Raw genomic sequence first — 15,793 nt, 5'->3', positions numbered from 1 at the left:
CTTTAACATGTGGATCATGACTGAAAAAGAGACAAAACCCAGAACCTCTCTCATTAAAAAAAAAAAAGTAAGAAAATTGGTGAAAAAATGAAAATATTCTCATAGCTATCTGAGGAGTCATTATTAATCCTCCCACACAGACAGGTGCCTCCAAATCCATTGCAGGGCCTTTGGACTAAATACAAACTGAGTCCACTCATCATTCCCACAACATCTCTTCTTGTGACTTGTCTTATAACTTTCAGGAAATGGAGTGGCCCTGTGTCATTGACTATGATGATGACCTGGGGGTTTGGAGAGGAATCTGTGCCTGTACTGTTTATCATAGGACCTATGTGGTGATGTCTTGGATTCTTGCTCCCAGGCCTTTCTCCCAAGGGCAGGTGTGCCATCTGGGAGTTTGGCTCTTGCTCTTCTCTAGAGCAGTGTGGAAGAGCACCAGGGCTTATCCTAGTCTGGGTAGCTCCTCTCGAGGTGATCAGGTGGCCACACTGCCCCAGCTTCTCATCCTCCTCTTCTCTGGACTCCCATCACTCATATCTTCTTCTAAAGCACTAACCCGAGGCTTCAGTTGCTTAGCCTCCTCTACTACATAGTTTTTCTGTAGCCGGGGCAGAATATCACAGACACTCTCACTATGCAGTAATTCATCAATAAATTCATCTACCTGTATCAGTTCAAATTCTCCATTATGGTTCTGGCTCTTGATTTTTCTAGACTTGTTGTACAGAGGCTCTAAGATCTTGTGACAATCAATTGGAGAACCTCATGCAAAGGGTTCCCAACATGTGGCCATTCCTTTCGGATAAATTCTACAATGATATCCTTTTTGGGTTGAATCTGAAACATCTTTGAGGCCAAGAAAAGAAAGGGAGTTGGGGCCTCCCTGGTGGTGCAAGGGGTTAAGATGCAACCGACTGTTCGCAGCCACTGCAGCACGAGTTCGATCCCTGGCCAGGGAGCGACCTACATGGCACAGCAGACTTCTGACTCACCTGCTGTGTATTTCGGTCAATCTGCCTGTTCTGTTCCCTGCTCTGTCTCTGGTGACTCCTCACACCCCGCCCCTCCGCATTTCTGGCCTATACCCCAGTTCTTGTATGCATAAATAAATAAATCTTTAAAAAAAAAGAACAGAAAAGAAAGGGAGTTGGCTTTATGTTCCCACCATAGACACTACCCACAAACCTTAACTCCATGGCTCACATACAAGTTCAGCCACACATGCAAAGAACTTCTCTTTCTAGTCCTTGAATTCACAGATTCATATTTGAAGGATCTTCTATATCAGATAATGAGGGTTGGTGCTGTGGATGCTGTGCACTTCCTTTACTGTATGGTTGGCCATCTTAGAATGCCTTCAGTTCTATTTTCCAAGAATTAATACAATTTTAGTGGTAGGCAGGGGCTGGGGATAAAGAGAGAAAGCGCACGCTGAGACAAAATCTTGACACTGGAGATCAGCTCAGTTTTGGTTTCAATTCCTTTAGAATTCAGCACATTGTTGGTTGAAGATACTAAGATGTATTTTCCAACTGACTCAAATAGACCAGTACCAAATGAGACCAGTTTCATGTCTCCAAACTAGACACCATGGGTATATTGGGTTGTGGGTGATTTCTTAGAACAAATTAAATTGGCAATGACGACAGTTGAAATACTTTTTCCTACATTGTTCTCAAATAAAAGATGATATAATGACATGTTGGTTAAACCATCATCTGAACCAGCTGTTTTTTTTTTTTTTTTATTCCAGGTTCTGGAATGGGTTATACTAATTGGATAAAATAATTGGTTGAAATTAGTTTCAAGTTAAATTATTCCCTGAGTTTGGATATAAACTTCATTTTTGCATTGTTGCATAGCAAACCCCAAATACAGTGACTTAAAATAATGACTTATTTGCTCACCATTTTGTGGGTTGGCAGTGTGCGTTAGACTGGGCGGGGATGGCTCACATTGAATTGTCTGGGTTTATTCAGGTGCCTGGACAGTAGCAAGGATGCCCAGGCCTCATTCTCTTTGTGTTCTTTCATCTCCAGCACGTATTTGTATCCTAAAAGGCTGAGGGAAGTAGCTGCAAGGCTGCCCGAGGCCCAAGCTCAGAATCATCCTGTCACTTAGCCATATTCTATTGGGCAAAGGATATCGCAAATGTAGGTCAGTTTCAAGCAGTGGGGAAATATACTCGAACTCCTCCTGGTTGGTACTGGAAAGAATCTGTGGCCATTTTTAATCTGCCATGACTCCCAATCTAAAGACAGCACAGGGGAAAGAACACCCAGTTTTGGCATCTGACTTTGCTGTCTCCAGGTTGTGGCTGTCACTGACTGTGACTGTTTTCTCCGGAGATTCCCTACATATTTCTCTCTGTGTTCTCAGCAGGATGTCAATAAATCATTTCACAACTCAGAAATTAGAATTGAATCCCTTAGAATGCTTCCAGTGCTAAGAAACAGAATCTAACAAATACTGACTAAGAAAGTCTAAGGTAGGGAAACTTGAAGGAGGTATTTGTTCAGCAGCTTAACAACGTCATCAAAACCCAGAATTTGTCCGTCTTTTCCCCCTGGCATCTGTGCTGTTTTTCTTTGTCTTTGGCTAGCACCCCCATTGTTGTTTGCAAGGTATCTAATTCAGTTTCAGGCGTTATACAGAGATGTGATGATGTCCATATCTTTCTTGGTTCTTAGTTTATTTTTTTGAGTGAACAAATCTTTCCTTGAAGGTCTGCCAGCAGCCTTTCCCTAAATTAGTCTCACCCTGAATGCATTACATGTTTTGCCTGAAGTGGTCACTGGCAAGAGCAGTGGGATTACCTTGGCTGCTTAAATCAGTCAAAAATCCCCTCCTGGGGCAGGTAATGGATCCAGATTCTCTTGAAACCCAAGAACAGGAGGAGATGAAAAGATATCTAAATGAAATTCTTTCTCTTGGGAATGAAGAAAGGGAAGTCTATTGTGGAGACAGATAAAAATTGTACCTGCTTCCATGGTTTAGGACTGAATATGATTGGTCAATTTGCTTTGTCCTTGGGCATCCTGGGGGATAAATCTGTCATCAGGCAGTATATTATCTACTTTGTCAATGCTATAGGTAGTGAGGGGACTAAAAGAACACAAAGTTCTCATTCTTCAGGAGCTCATATTAAAGTTCAGGAGCTTCTGCATGTGCGCATGGAATAGCCAACCTGCACTGTGGGTTTCAGAATGAGGGGTTCTGAGAAGAAATCTGGCAACTCAGGTGCCAGCTGAGGTCACCTTTCTTAGAGAGTTAAATATAATTGGTTCCAGCCTTCATTCTACAACCTATGGAAAATCCCAAGCACCCCTGCCCCCTGCACCGGTTTCTGTGAATTCTGTCCTGGACAGGGTGAAGGGCCTCATGGCCTATGGCCTTGTCTGGTTTTGAATTCTAGCTTCCTCTGAACTCGGTTGCACTGCCTTAAGTCTTATGACTGTTTCCTTTTCTTTGTGCAGAGCTGACCCAGATGTGTGGACCATCTTCTGCCTCTTGATTTTTTTTCCCCCTCTTCAAACTAGTCAAAAGTATTTGTGTGGAAAAAAAAAAAAAAAAAGAATATCTGCGTGGGTGGAAGACTCAGTTGAAGGTTTGGGGCCATGAAAGGAGATTTATGTAAAGCCAAGCAAACACTTTACTACTGAAGAGATAATTTTGTTCTTAAAAGTAATTTAACTTTAAAGGAATAACTCACTACCCCATATCTCCCTATCGCCTCAGCCTCTGCCCTCACCACCTTCACAATCTTTTCTTTTCTGTTTTCCTACTACCAATTCCTTTTTATTCCAGAACAGTTTAGCTTTTTTTGTTTGTTTGTTTTGTTTCTTTGTTTTACTGCAAGCCTGCCCTTAGGGTCCCAAGTATTTTCCTAAATAGAGTTACCTCCAGACAAGAAACTCTGGGGACTGGCTCTTAAAAAGTAAATATTTTGGGCCTCTCCTGGTGGTGCATGCAGTTGAGTGCCATACTGTGAAGCTGTCCGCAGCCTCTGCAGCGCCGGTTTGAACCCCGGCTGGCTGGTCAGCGAGGGTCCCACATGGCACGCAGCCCTCTCCTGCCGTGCCTGCTGCTCCCCTCAGCAGTGTATTTCGTCAGTCTGCCTGTTCTGTTCCCCACTCTGTCTCTGGTGAACACTCTTACCTCCTGCACATCTGTCCTGTACCCTGGTTCTTGTATAAATAAATAAATAAATCTTTTTTTAAAAAAAGGAAAAGATATGGAATACTAATCAGCTATGAAGAAGAGGAAAATCCTACCATTTTGCAACAACATGGATTAAATTGGAGAGTATTATGCTTAGTGAAATAAGTCATATGGGAAAGACAAATATTGTATGATGTTACTCATGTGTTACGTACAGAAATCAGACAAACAAATGAAGTAAATAAGACAAGAATAAGCTTTCAGATTAAAAAACAAACGAACAAAAGAACCTGATCCTGTGAGTAATGAGAACAGTGATTTGAGGCAACTGAGTGATGTGATGAGATTTTGATCTAGGAACAACATTTTGCTAATGGTGCGTGGGTGAGCTCTGTGGCAGAAAACAAGTAGTTCAGCGAGGCCCATTCTCTCCCTTCTTTTCTTTACTAGTGGACTCCTGAGCTTTAGTTGGGTACAGGATCACCCACCTGGAGATTATACCACTCTCTCTGGCAGCTGCATGTGAATAAATTCTGCCCAAATGGGCACAGTGGAAGTGATGGGCTCTCCTCCTGGGTTCTGCCTTTATTTGAAATGCGCATCATTGTCCAATAAAGGAAAACAGGGATCCTCGGAAAAATAGCTGATTGTAGGGCTGGGGCAGAGGGTAAGATGATCCTGAAATATCTTGCTATCTAGATTCTAAGGAGATACTCTATGAAGGAGGGAGCATGTTAAAAGGATACAGAAACCAGCTGGAAGGGATTGCCTTGGCCATTTCTGGGACAACTTGAGCACCAAAATAATGACAGTAAAGGAAATATAATGCACAGAACACAAAATAGGAATACATAGATAAATAAAGAAGAAAGGAAGAAAAAACTCTTTTTTATAATGGAATTCCATCTAATAGACAAAGAAAGAGGGAACTAGAAAAGTCACCATTGTAGCAATTGTTTTGTTATAAGGCAAGGGGAGGAACACCCCAGACCCAGAAAACCTCTCTGCGCTAAATAGGTTCTGCCATCTGCCACATCAACAAAACATATGAGACTTTAATGAAAAGGAACTTTAATACAATTAGCAAGTAATACAGGAAAGGCAAAGATTAAATCTAAATTAAGTACCCAAAGTTACCCGTCCCCTCATAGGTATAAGTCCACCCAAGCAGGATTGGCCCAGAACAAGGCCCCAAAGCCTGCCACAAGTCCAAAGCACCTTTCAGTGGGGACCCACAGAAAAGGATCAGAAACAACCAGACAAGTCTGGAAGGAAAAGAGCAAAATCAAAATCAAGACTAAAACTACCATTGTCACCTCCCCACGAGTCTCACCTAGTCTTACCGCCATTGTCACCTCCCCATCTGTTTCACCCAGTCCATGACCAAAAGGCTAGCACAGTTTCTTCACATGTCTCTCTGTTCCATGTGCCTCCTCCAGGTCTCCTTCTGGCTCCATCCTGCTTCCTTCCTTCCTCAGTCACCTCTGAAGTGTCTTCTCTCCCTGCTCAGCTCCACCTCTCCTAGGGTGGGGCAGGAAACCTGAAACCTCCCCCTTTCCTGGGGACCACCCTGTTACAGCTTCAGGTAAGAATCAACAAAAGTAGAAGCAGCAGCAGGATAGTTACTGGGTCTCAGAATATGGTCCTACAAGACAATTATTAATTACACAAGAAGGCAAATATTTTTGAGAGTTTAGCCTGGCAGACACCACCATAACTGGGTAGTTAACTGACTTAACCAAAGTAACATCATAGACATTATAGGATCCACTGTGTATACACCACTTCTGCAGACTTCCTGCCCCAAATGCACAACCTAAACTTAGTCACACAAGCCTAGATATTAAAAGGATAAAAGTTACAAAATGCCATTCTATAAAATAACTGAAGTGCATTCTTCAAAAATGTCGGGGACAGGCCTCCCTGGTGGCTCAAAGGGTTAAGATGCAATCTATGAAGCTCTCTGCAGCCTCTGCAGCACCAGTTTGATCCCCTGGCTGGCCAGCGAGCAACCCAATTGGTGCAGCAGACCTCTCCTGACTCTCCTGCTGCTCCCCTTAGCAGCATACTTCGGTCAATCTGCCTGTTCTGTTCCCCACTCTGTTTCTGGTGAAACCTCTCAACCCCCACACCTCTGGCCTGTCCCCCAGCTCTTGTATGCATAAATAAATAAATCTTTGAAAAAAAAATGTCAGGGACATAAAAACAAAGACTGAGGAACTAGTCCAGGTTAACTGAGACTCAAAAGACAGGACAAGCTGTTAGGGGAAAAAGGATGTCCTAAAGCTAATTCCATACAGGCTTTGTGGACGCCACCCTCACTCCAGACCAAAGCCATCAGGACACTGGGAACTACAAATCCCATCACCACCAAAGGAAAGGGTGGGGTTAAGCAGCCAGGTTGCTGGGACCTGAGGGTGTGGTTAAGCAGCCCTGAGTTGTACATTTCCTCAATTCCCTTTCCCTTGTAAATAAACCTTTTATTAACCTTTTATGTGGGCCTATAGTGGAGTATTAATAAATTCCTTTAAAGCATGCAGGTGAGGACCCACAGCCAGGCAACCCATTTTATATCGGGGTTGCTCCGTAACAAAGCCATTGCCATGAGTCATCCTGGGTTAGATCCTGGATCAGTAAATTTTTCTTTCTTTTGCTATAAGGGACGTTACAGAGAGTGTCGTGGAATTTGAATACAGCCTGTAAAGGAGACTATTGTGTTATGTCAATATTAGCATCCTCATTTGAATCATTGTACTGAGATTAGGTAAGAGTGTGTTCTTGTTTGGGAGAAAATTTTACAGTAAGGTTATTTAGACATAAAAAGAAAAGAGACAAATCACACTTTTAATTCATTCTCAAATGTTTTAGCAAAAAATACATATAAACACTGAATGATGAAACAAATATGCATAAAATGCTAATACTTGCAGAAAATGGGGAAGGTTATACAGAAATTATTTGTAAAAAAAAAGTACAATATAACACATCACAATTATTCGGAATGTAGTGGCATTTTGATCTACAATGGTGGCCCCAAGAGACTACACCGTAAAGTGTAGGTGTGCGGTAGGTTAGCCTCATGGGTTTGTGTGATTACACTCTCTGACGTTCTCACGATGACAGAATCATCTACCACACATTTCTCAGAACAGTGTCCTCGCTGTTGAGAGACACATGACTGTATTTTTGCAATTTTTCTCCAAGCCTGAGATGATTGTTAAATAAAAGGACATCTCTCCTGTCTTTTCTTCTTCTTTGTCCCCAGCAACATTTGGTGTCCACATAGGTGAACTAAAAACATATAGGATCTTTCTATCATGTTCTACACCAGCCTCCCAGTATCCGCTTTCAACAGGGGAGGAGCGGGATGGAGGGTTGGGAGAGCAGAGCCAGTCATGACTGAGTGGAGTAGCTCTGGTGCATGGAAAGGGTAAATGTCTGTCCATCTGATGGCAAAAGAGGAGCGATGTCATGGAAAGTGCATCACCATGCTGTCCTGAATGTGGTACATTCTGGGCTGGTGTGTGCAAGAAGCCTCTGGGAAGGGGCATGAGTCAGAGTGGGCTGTGGAATGGAATGGCCTGGGGCTCTTATTCTTGCAACTGCCATTCCCCAGAGCCCTGCCACTCAGAGCTAAGAGCTGACAGAGGGAGAAGGGGAAGGGGTCACAGAAAGTTCTCTCCCTCAGGGTCTCTGCTCATTTCTTTCTGTATTAAAGGGCTTTTCCTATTTTAAAAGTGGTAGACGATAAATCCCAGAGTCCCTGAAACAGAAAAAAGAGCAAAAGACTTTATAAACACACACACTTCCAAACCCTGAAATTCAGCTCCTGGCCAGGAGGCATGCAAACTCTCTTAATAACCTTATTCTGGACCCACTTAAATGGAAACAGCCTTCAGTATTTTTAGCTGCTGCATAATGGAAGTAAAAAAGAAGGGGGGTGGGATTTGCATGTGTGTGTGTGTGTGTGTGTGTGTGTTCTTTCCTAGTTAGTATAAGAAGGGATTGCTCATTATCTCTTAACCAAGTGCCTACCGGGAAGAGAGGGGAACACGCCAGTCCCGTTGGCTCCTCCTCTGGTCTGGACAGGATTTAAACTCAGAGAGGGAAGCCCAGGATAGGAGAGAACAAGGTCGGCCCAGCACTGAGGTCTGAAAACCACGGGCCTGGCTCCTGAGGGGCAGAAGTGTTAGAAGTGTTACCAGCAGCCTCTGAGGTAAGCACTGCAATCTTTACCTGTGAGAGGGAGGACTGGGACAGGCTTGGTGGGAATGAGCATAAAAACTGGGGCACAGGCATCCACATGCCTGAAAATCCACGCAGTGAGACTAGTCTCCTTTGCGGAATGAAAACCCAATTAGGAAATATTTCCCAGGACCTAAATACCACATCCTTAGCCAATAGTACACTGGGCTCCTTGAACAGACTAAGTCTGATGTCTTCTTACCTGGCCAGATGCAGTCTGTGCTACAGGGAAATTTCTACCTGGAGCAAATAGATTATTACATAAAATGTTTCCTTTAAGTCTAGTATATGCTTCTCATCTTTCTCTCTTGTTGCCCTCTTTACAATGCTGAAGGGCTTTTTTAAAAAAATAATTTACCTGTTATACCTCATTTTTTTTGGTCTGAGTCCTAAAACAGAACTTTTACTTTACCTGTGATAAAAAACCTAAACTTCCCCTTTTTTTTGCATTTTGTCATTTGAGATAATGTTTGCAAATGCACTTTATCGTTTAATCAAACATTTTATGTTACAAGTTATAATTATTAGTAAGGGGACACTGCTTTTCCCCAAATTTCTAAGCTATTACCCTCACAATGCATAGAAGAAAACACTTTGAGAAACGATGTGGTGGATTAACTTTTAGAGGGCTTTTGATTTACTTATCTATTTATTTTTATGGTTGGGAGAGAACTAGAGGGAAGAAAGAAAAACAATGAGTGAGAACAGGTAGGGTTCCGTGTAAAAGCATTCAAGTTGCATGTAAGCATGGAAAAAAAGAACAGGTCCCAATATAAAAACAGCACACTACCAAATCTGGTCAAAGATTAGCACAGTGCCTAAAGTCTAGTGGGTTCTTCGAGAAACCAAGGTATCACCAAAATGTTGATGATACGTGCTCAGCAAGGGTTATAAACCGGTGACTGGAGAGAATAGAATCTGCTTGGAAAGAATGTTATGGGCATTTGTTGGAGATGCAGAGTCAAAATGACGGTGTTGAGAGAGGGGGTTCAGGAGCTAATAGCATCAACATCAGTCTCTTCTGGAGAAGGGAAGAAACCCGCTGACATTCTTCTTTTTTAAAAAAAAAAAGATTTATATATGCATACAAGAACTGGGGTACAGGCCAGAGGTGCAGAGACAGGGGCAGTGAGAGGATTCATCAGAGGCAGAGTGGGGAGCAAAACAGGCAGACTGCCTAAAATACACTGCTGAGGGGAGCAGCGGGCAAGACAGGAGAGGTCTGCCGTGCCATGTGGGTTGCTCCCTGGCCAGGGATTGAACTCATGCTGCAGAGGCTGCGGACATCTTCACAGTGCTGTATTTAACCCCTTGCGCCACCAGAGAGGCCCACCCTTGACATTCTTTCATACAACTGTGAGTTCCATTATGTCCCTGAATTTGTGGACTGCAGCTGACTCCCTAAGGAGGGAAAATAAGACAGGATGACTTCAAACAATCTGTGGCTTCTGGTTTCCATTCCAGCCCCGTTCTGTGGTTTGAAAAGTAGGGGAGTCGGGGAGACTGAGGTCTTTTCTTGAGAAGAGGCCCTAGGAAACTGTGCCCAGACACAGTGGAAACTCTTGTCCATCCACCGCTCATTCCAGAGCTTTGGCTCTGATAGGCTCTGGATGCAGACATGAGATCACGCTGCAGGTTCCGTAGCAGCATCTGCAGCCTCCAGTCTGCTAGAGGATGATGCTAAGATCTCAGGTCTTATCCCTGGTAGCTTGGGTTTTGTCTGGTTTCCCCCCATCAGTCACCACTTGACAATGTACTGTTGCCTCAGGGGAGACCCAGAAAGTGGGAATAAATCTTTGGAAATTAAGGTGATTAGGCCCCTCCCCTTTGATAGGAGACTGGAAGTTAAACTTTTAAAGAAAGGAATTTCACCTTTTCATCATTATTATTCAGTCCAAACAGTGTTGTCAGCAATTACCCTTCACAGCCATGGCGGGGAGGTGGGGGAGAATAAGGTTGATTGTGTCAAAGGTAATACTTGGTCATTCTGGAGCCTGGGTGTTTGGTGGGACGTGAGGGAGGCAGGTTCTTAAATTTAGGTCCTTGTGTCCATTTTGTCCTCTCATTGTGTACGGGCCTAGGTTTCCCATGAAAGCAAAAGTAAGGGCTGTTGTGGGAAAGGGATTCATTCTGTGGGGTAAATGAACATCTTTGCCTGGCGTTCAGGAAGGGTTGCAAAAGTGCTTTGCGCAGAGTCTGCCTGGCATATCACACATGGTTAGAAAATGGCAATTGCCATTATCACCCATGGGAACCCCGGCAAGGGGGATTAAGAGTTGGTTGATGGAACAAAGCAACTACACAAACCCATGGCCACCCATGAACAGGGACCTTATTAAGCCTGATCACATAATACCAATTTCTCATTTTTATTCACACTGAACAGTCTCATGTCCAAGGTCAAGGAGACTAGAAATAAAAATACTTGGTTGGTTTGACTAGAGTTTGACCCAGCAGAAAACAGATTGACTACCTTGGACGTCATGTGCTCTTGCATCCTGAAGGAGAAAGAGACACTGGGGTAAACTCAGTTGCCTGAGGGTACCAGGTCAGGATGAGTTGATCCTGGGTAGATTCTTCAGCAAACTGAGAATTTGTTCTCTTGGACCAAGTATTTGGATCAGAGGTCCCTGGAGTCACCCAGGGCCCAGGTTGTAGATCACTGACTGAGAGGTAGAGGAAGGACAGGTGTGTTTGTGATACTTGTGATGGGGATGCCGTCCATGCCTCCCGAGCCACCTACTTCCCTTACTTTCCTTCAGGGGTCAATGACGTACATCCTATCATTTGGGAACAGGATATTTTTTTTTAAAAATGAACCCACTGGAAATCCAGGCTAACACAGTTTTTCTAAAACCTCCTGGTTTCCTGTACTCACATTTCCTGTCTGCAAAGTCCAGTGGTTGTGCATTCCTATAGCATCATTAACCACTCATTCCATTAGAAATGAATCCTCAATAGAATAATATTTGTAGAGAAACACATTACACTGCATTTTTCTTAGTGCAATTTGCTGCCCTGTCTGCCCCCTCCCACCCGTGGTGCACCTCCGTCTGTGGTCAGCTGTGCATAAATGAGTTGGTGAAGTCATCCTTTCCTTCTGCAATTAAACAAGGCGAGTCTCTCCCTGCCACGTGTTGGAGAGAGAGCCAGAGGCTTCCCTCTTGCTCATTGCACTTGACAGAAGTGCTAGGTTGTGGCTATCTCCCGTCTCATCTTCTTTCTAGCAATCACCCTACCCAGGAAAATCTGAGCTAATGTGAAATGGGAGAAGCTGTAATTAGCAGGGACATCTTGTTACAACTCAGAAGGACAGGCGACACTGATTGTACAAGGGCTTTTGGGGTTTCTCGTCTTCCAGGCTTTAAAAACAAACACTGTGAGTCGACTTTGCTCAGCCTTGCTGTGGTTTATGGCAAGCATCCGTGGCTTTTTCGCGTTTGTTCAGAACTTATTCAGAAAACCATCTGTGCTCCATTTACTTCTCGGAGGATAGTGAGCTGTGTACTGGGGGGTGGCTGGCTGGTAGAAGTGGGCAGAGAAGTCAGAGTCTTCCTTTCTGGCTCTAGCGTTGCTTGGGAAGGAATTTTGGACAGTGGGAACTATGCCCCATACATAGTAGGTGCCTGTGTGGCTTTGGGGGACAACCGGGGCACATGGGTTAATGGCTCAGGTAGTGGACACTCTGAACCTGGGCCCAAATCTGTGACTTTGCACTCTCCTGGCATAATCAGGGGCTGGTGCCTCTGAGCCTCAGCTCTCATCTAGGGGAGTAAGTGGAGTGTGTGTGTGAATAGGCTTTGTGAGTCTAGGCACATGGGGCGCATCTGATTGTCTGTCCAGCACATTGTAGCTGCTGCTCACGAAGTGGAGGGAGAGCCTGGGTTTTGTGGGACACTGACACCAGGAGAGGGCCGCCTTTGGGTGCCCATACAGATGTTTATTAGTCTTGAGTGGGTCAGAGGAGCCCATTCTCAAGAGGCATCCTTGCAGCAGTTTCTTGGGGAGATCTGTATGACAGCCCAGTGGGGAGGTGTTTTCATGACTGTGTGTGTGTGAGGACAGCAGGCTCTCCTATAATTGGCTTCCTCATACTGATGAGAAAAATCACAGTCCCGCTGACATTGAATGGAATGGCATTAGTATGTTATTTTCACTTAAAGTTGCAGTTTCTAAGAACCTAAGTAAGGACTTACTGTAAATGTGAGACACAAACCAGGTGTCTGTGGTTTGCCATACCTCCACTTGTTAGTGATCAAAACATGTCATTTCACTATTGCCAAGATAAGGAAACCACCTAAGTGTCCAATCATGGGTGAGTGGATTGAGAAGATGTGGAATCTACACCCAGTGGAAACTCCTCAGCTATAAAAAGACAAAATTCTTCCATTTGTAGCAACATGGCTAGATCTTGAGGAGATTATGCTAAGTGAAATAAGTCAGAGAAAGACAAACACCATATGATTTCACTCACGTGGAATATAAAGAAACAAAGCAAACCAACACCAAGGCTTTGATTCTGACAGCAGGATGGTGGTTACCACAAAGAAAGGCAGTGTGTGTGTGTGTGTGTGTGTGTGTGTGTGTGTGTGTGTGTGTATGTGTGGGGAGGGGTGTGGGTGGTGGAATGGGTAGAGGTGGTCAATTTGAGGAGGGTAGATGGATACTAGACTTTGGTCGCAGGCCTGGTGTGCTATATACAGATGCCTAAGTTTGAAGCTGTATTTCTGAAATACATAGCTTGTTAAACCAACATATCTCTATAAAAGGCAAAAATGAATGTTCCAGCTGAGATTAGAGGTGAGCCAGTAGGGGGCATGGCTGGGGACAGGGACTGTCCGCAGATGGACAGTGGTGAAGGTCCACTCCTCTTCCTACTGGTGGCAGAAGAGGCAGGCTCCAGTGATCTGCTCTCGCCTGGGGTCTGGCCTGACTGACAAAATGGGCTGCCTGAGCAACAGTGGGTTTCTGACTCCTAGCCCCTTTAGCTATGAGTCAGAGTTTAGACTCCTGGCTAATGGGCTTTTGTGACTGTGTGCCTGCCTGGGGAGGGCCCTCAGGGAAATCAGCCTTGAGTCCTGTCCTTAAGAGTCTTACAAGCTCACAGGGAGACAGTCCATACAAGAGCAACCCTAATACAAGGTAAACTGTCAAGAGCACTATAGTGAGACCAATATGTTTCTCCAGTGGCTTAGTAGAAGGAGAGCTAGTTTCCAGCTGGGGTAAGGTGGTGGGGGCATAAGAGAAGACTTCATGGGGAAGGCATTTTTATCAGAAATTCACATCTTTCACTGATGTGTAAGCAGGGGTGATAAGCAGGACACTGGCTGTGGCCTGAATATAGGCTTATCCTTCCTGGCTTTAGTGCCCAGGACAGGTGCTCAATCCCTCATCTGTACAAGGTAACGTGATATAGTGATGATCAGCATGGACTCTGGGACCAGATTTCCTGGCAGCAGATCCTGCCACTCCTAGCTACATGCCTCTAAACAAGTCATTTAAGGGTGCTATGCCTCAGTTTGCCTATCTATGAAATGGGGGTAATAGTATAATTGCTGTGAACTGTTGAAGGAAAGAACAAACATGGAACTCTTAGAACAGTGGCTGGCCCACGGTCCATGCTCTGTGTGCAGCTATTATCACTGGCATTGTTAATGGGGAGGAAAACACTAAGGCTGCTCTAAAGATTAGGAATTAGGGGGAATCAAAGCCTGGGACACAGCAGGCCCTGGATATGAGAGCTGTTCTTGTTTTTATTAAAGTATAATGAGTATAGAATTATTATTATAGAAGTGAAGGGTAGTGGGAATAATGTAAGCACAGATAGGAAGCAGGATCGTGCAATGTGTGAGAAAATAATTTAGTTTGGATCCTTGTGGGACACAGACTGAAATCTCTCTGCCGGTTTCTCAACTTCTTGTGGACTTATAGAATTCATTCAGAAGGCCAATTTCCTTCAACTCTTTCTTTTGCATTTTTCCCCTAGATACAGGCCTCCTGGAGGGTCTGTTCCCTGTCTCGCCAAGGATGGGTCTCTGGGGAATATTCTGCTTCCCCCTGTGTCTCCTGCTTGGCTCTGTCCTCCTGGTGGCCTCAGCTCCGGCCTCTCTTGAGACTCAAGGCTGCAGCGACAAGGAGCAACAAGTCACCGTCAGCCACACCTACAAGATTGACGTGCCCAAGTCTGCCCTGGTCCAGGTGGAGGCTGACTCTCAGCCGCTCAGTGACGATGGGGACTCACTCCTAGCCCCCGGGGAGTCGGATGAGGAACAGAACATCATCTTCAGGCACAACATCCGCCTGCAGACACCACAGAAAGACTGTGAACTGGCAGGCCTTGTCCGGGACCTCCTAGCCAGGATGAAAAAGCTGGAGGAAGAGGTAGTAGAAGTGAAGGAGCAGTGTAGCATCCAGCGGTGTTGCCAAGGAGCTGCTGGTGAGCTCACCATCTGGTATTCATTTAACAAAAATTTAACGAGCAACCCTCTGTGTGCCGGGTGTTCCACCAGCCTCATGAGCACTTGGTTGAGCCTGGTACATTACCACCTTTCACTTCAGGTCTCCTCTGGGGGAACTTGTCCCTGCTATTTATTCATTAGCACTAATTCCAGTGAGTATCTGTGAACAAGAGAAGGGAGGGACCAGAACTCAGAGTCTAGACTTGGGCTAATGTTTTCAATTGCTGTTTTACCAGAGGACCCAAGCCTTATGAAAGGGGGAGCAAGTGATGTGAGGAAAGATCAAAGGTCATGTAGCTAGACAGTACTGGCTACAAATCCCAGTTCTGCTGCTTTTTAATTGCAAGATTTGGGCAAATTCCTTAATGTCCAATAAAGACAATTTATCAACTAGTGTAATTATGAGACCTATAGATGCCCAGTAATAAAATATTACAGTTTGGTTTTACAAAATGTGAGCTTCCCTTCACTACTGTTTTTTTTTTTTTTGCCATGCCATGAGGTTTTATTTCATTAATCATACAAATAATTTTCTATAATACTCCAGGGCAAGCCGAAGCATTTGGCAATCTGATTGGGCCTTCACTACTGTTACAACATCAACCACCCAGGCTCACCTACAGAGTAACCGGCGGGGCTCTGGAATGCATATTTATGCCAGAATTAGCTATGGCAAGGAGAGCCTCCTGTATACCAGACAGCTAGCACCAGAGACACTGCAATGGATGAAACAGGTGGAAGTGCCCTTGTGAAGCCTCCTCACTGGAGAGCAGAGCCCTGCTAGTCCCTTCTCCCACTCCTCACCCTCACAACTGAGACTAGGCTATTTTTACGTACTACAGGTCCATTTTTCCAGGCTTCAACTGGGGCTCGTTTGACAAGGACCCAGCCTTGCCAGGTCTAGCTCCATCCAGCCATGATCAGAC

At 44.6% G+C, this 15,793-nt stretch overlaps 1 protein-coding gene and 1 pseudogene across 1 annotated transcript in view; one reads left to right on the top strand and one right to left on the bottom strand.

Moving 5' to 3' along the window:
* Nucleotides 1-264: 264 nt before the first annotated feature.
* On the bottom strand, nt 265-1,348 carry LOC119242262 (pre-mRNA-splicing factor 38A-like; annotated as a pseudogene).
* A 6,867-nt stretch (nt 1,349-8,215) lies between these two features.
* TNN (tenascin N) overlaps nt 8,216-15,793 on the top strand; it is a 54,952-nt gene continuing 47,374 nt past the window's right edge. Inside the window, exons 1-2 of the mRNA XM_037506429.1 lie at nt 8,216-8,380; nt 14,396-14,845. Coding sequence (XP_037362326.1) covers nt 14,437-14,845 — 409 coding nt within the window. The 5' untranslated portion in view covers nt 8,216-8,380; nt 14,396-14,436. The remainder of the gene's footprint in view (nt 8,381-14,395; nt 14,846-15,793) is intronic.

The sequence above is a fragment of the Talpa occidentalis genome, unplaced genomic scaffold (genome assembly GCF_014898055.3).
Source record: "Talpa occidentalis isolate TD23 unplaced genomic scaffold, MPIMG_talOcc4v2.1 talOcc4.12, whole genome shotgun sequence".
Taxonomy (NCBI): Eukaryota; Metazoa; Chordata; class Mammalia; order Eulipotyphla; family Talpidae; genus Talpa; species Talpa occidentalis.
This window is presented reverse-complemented; position numbering and strand designations above follow the sequence as displayed.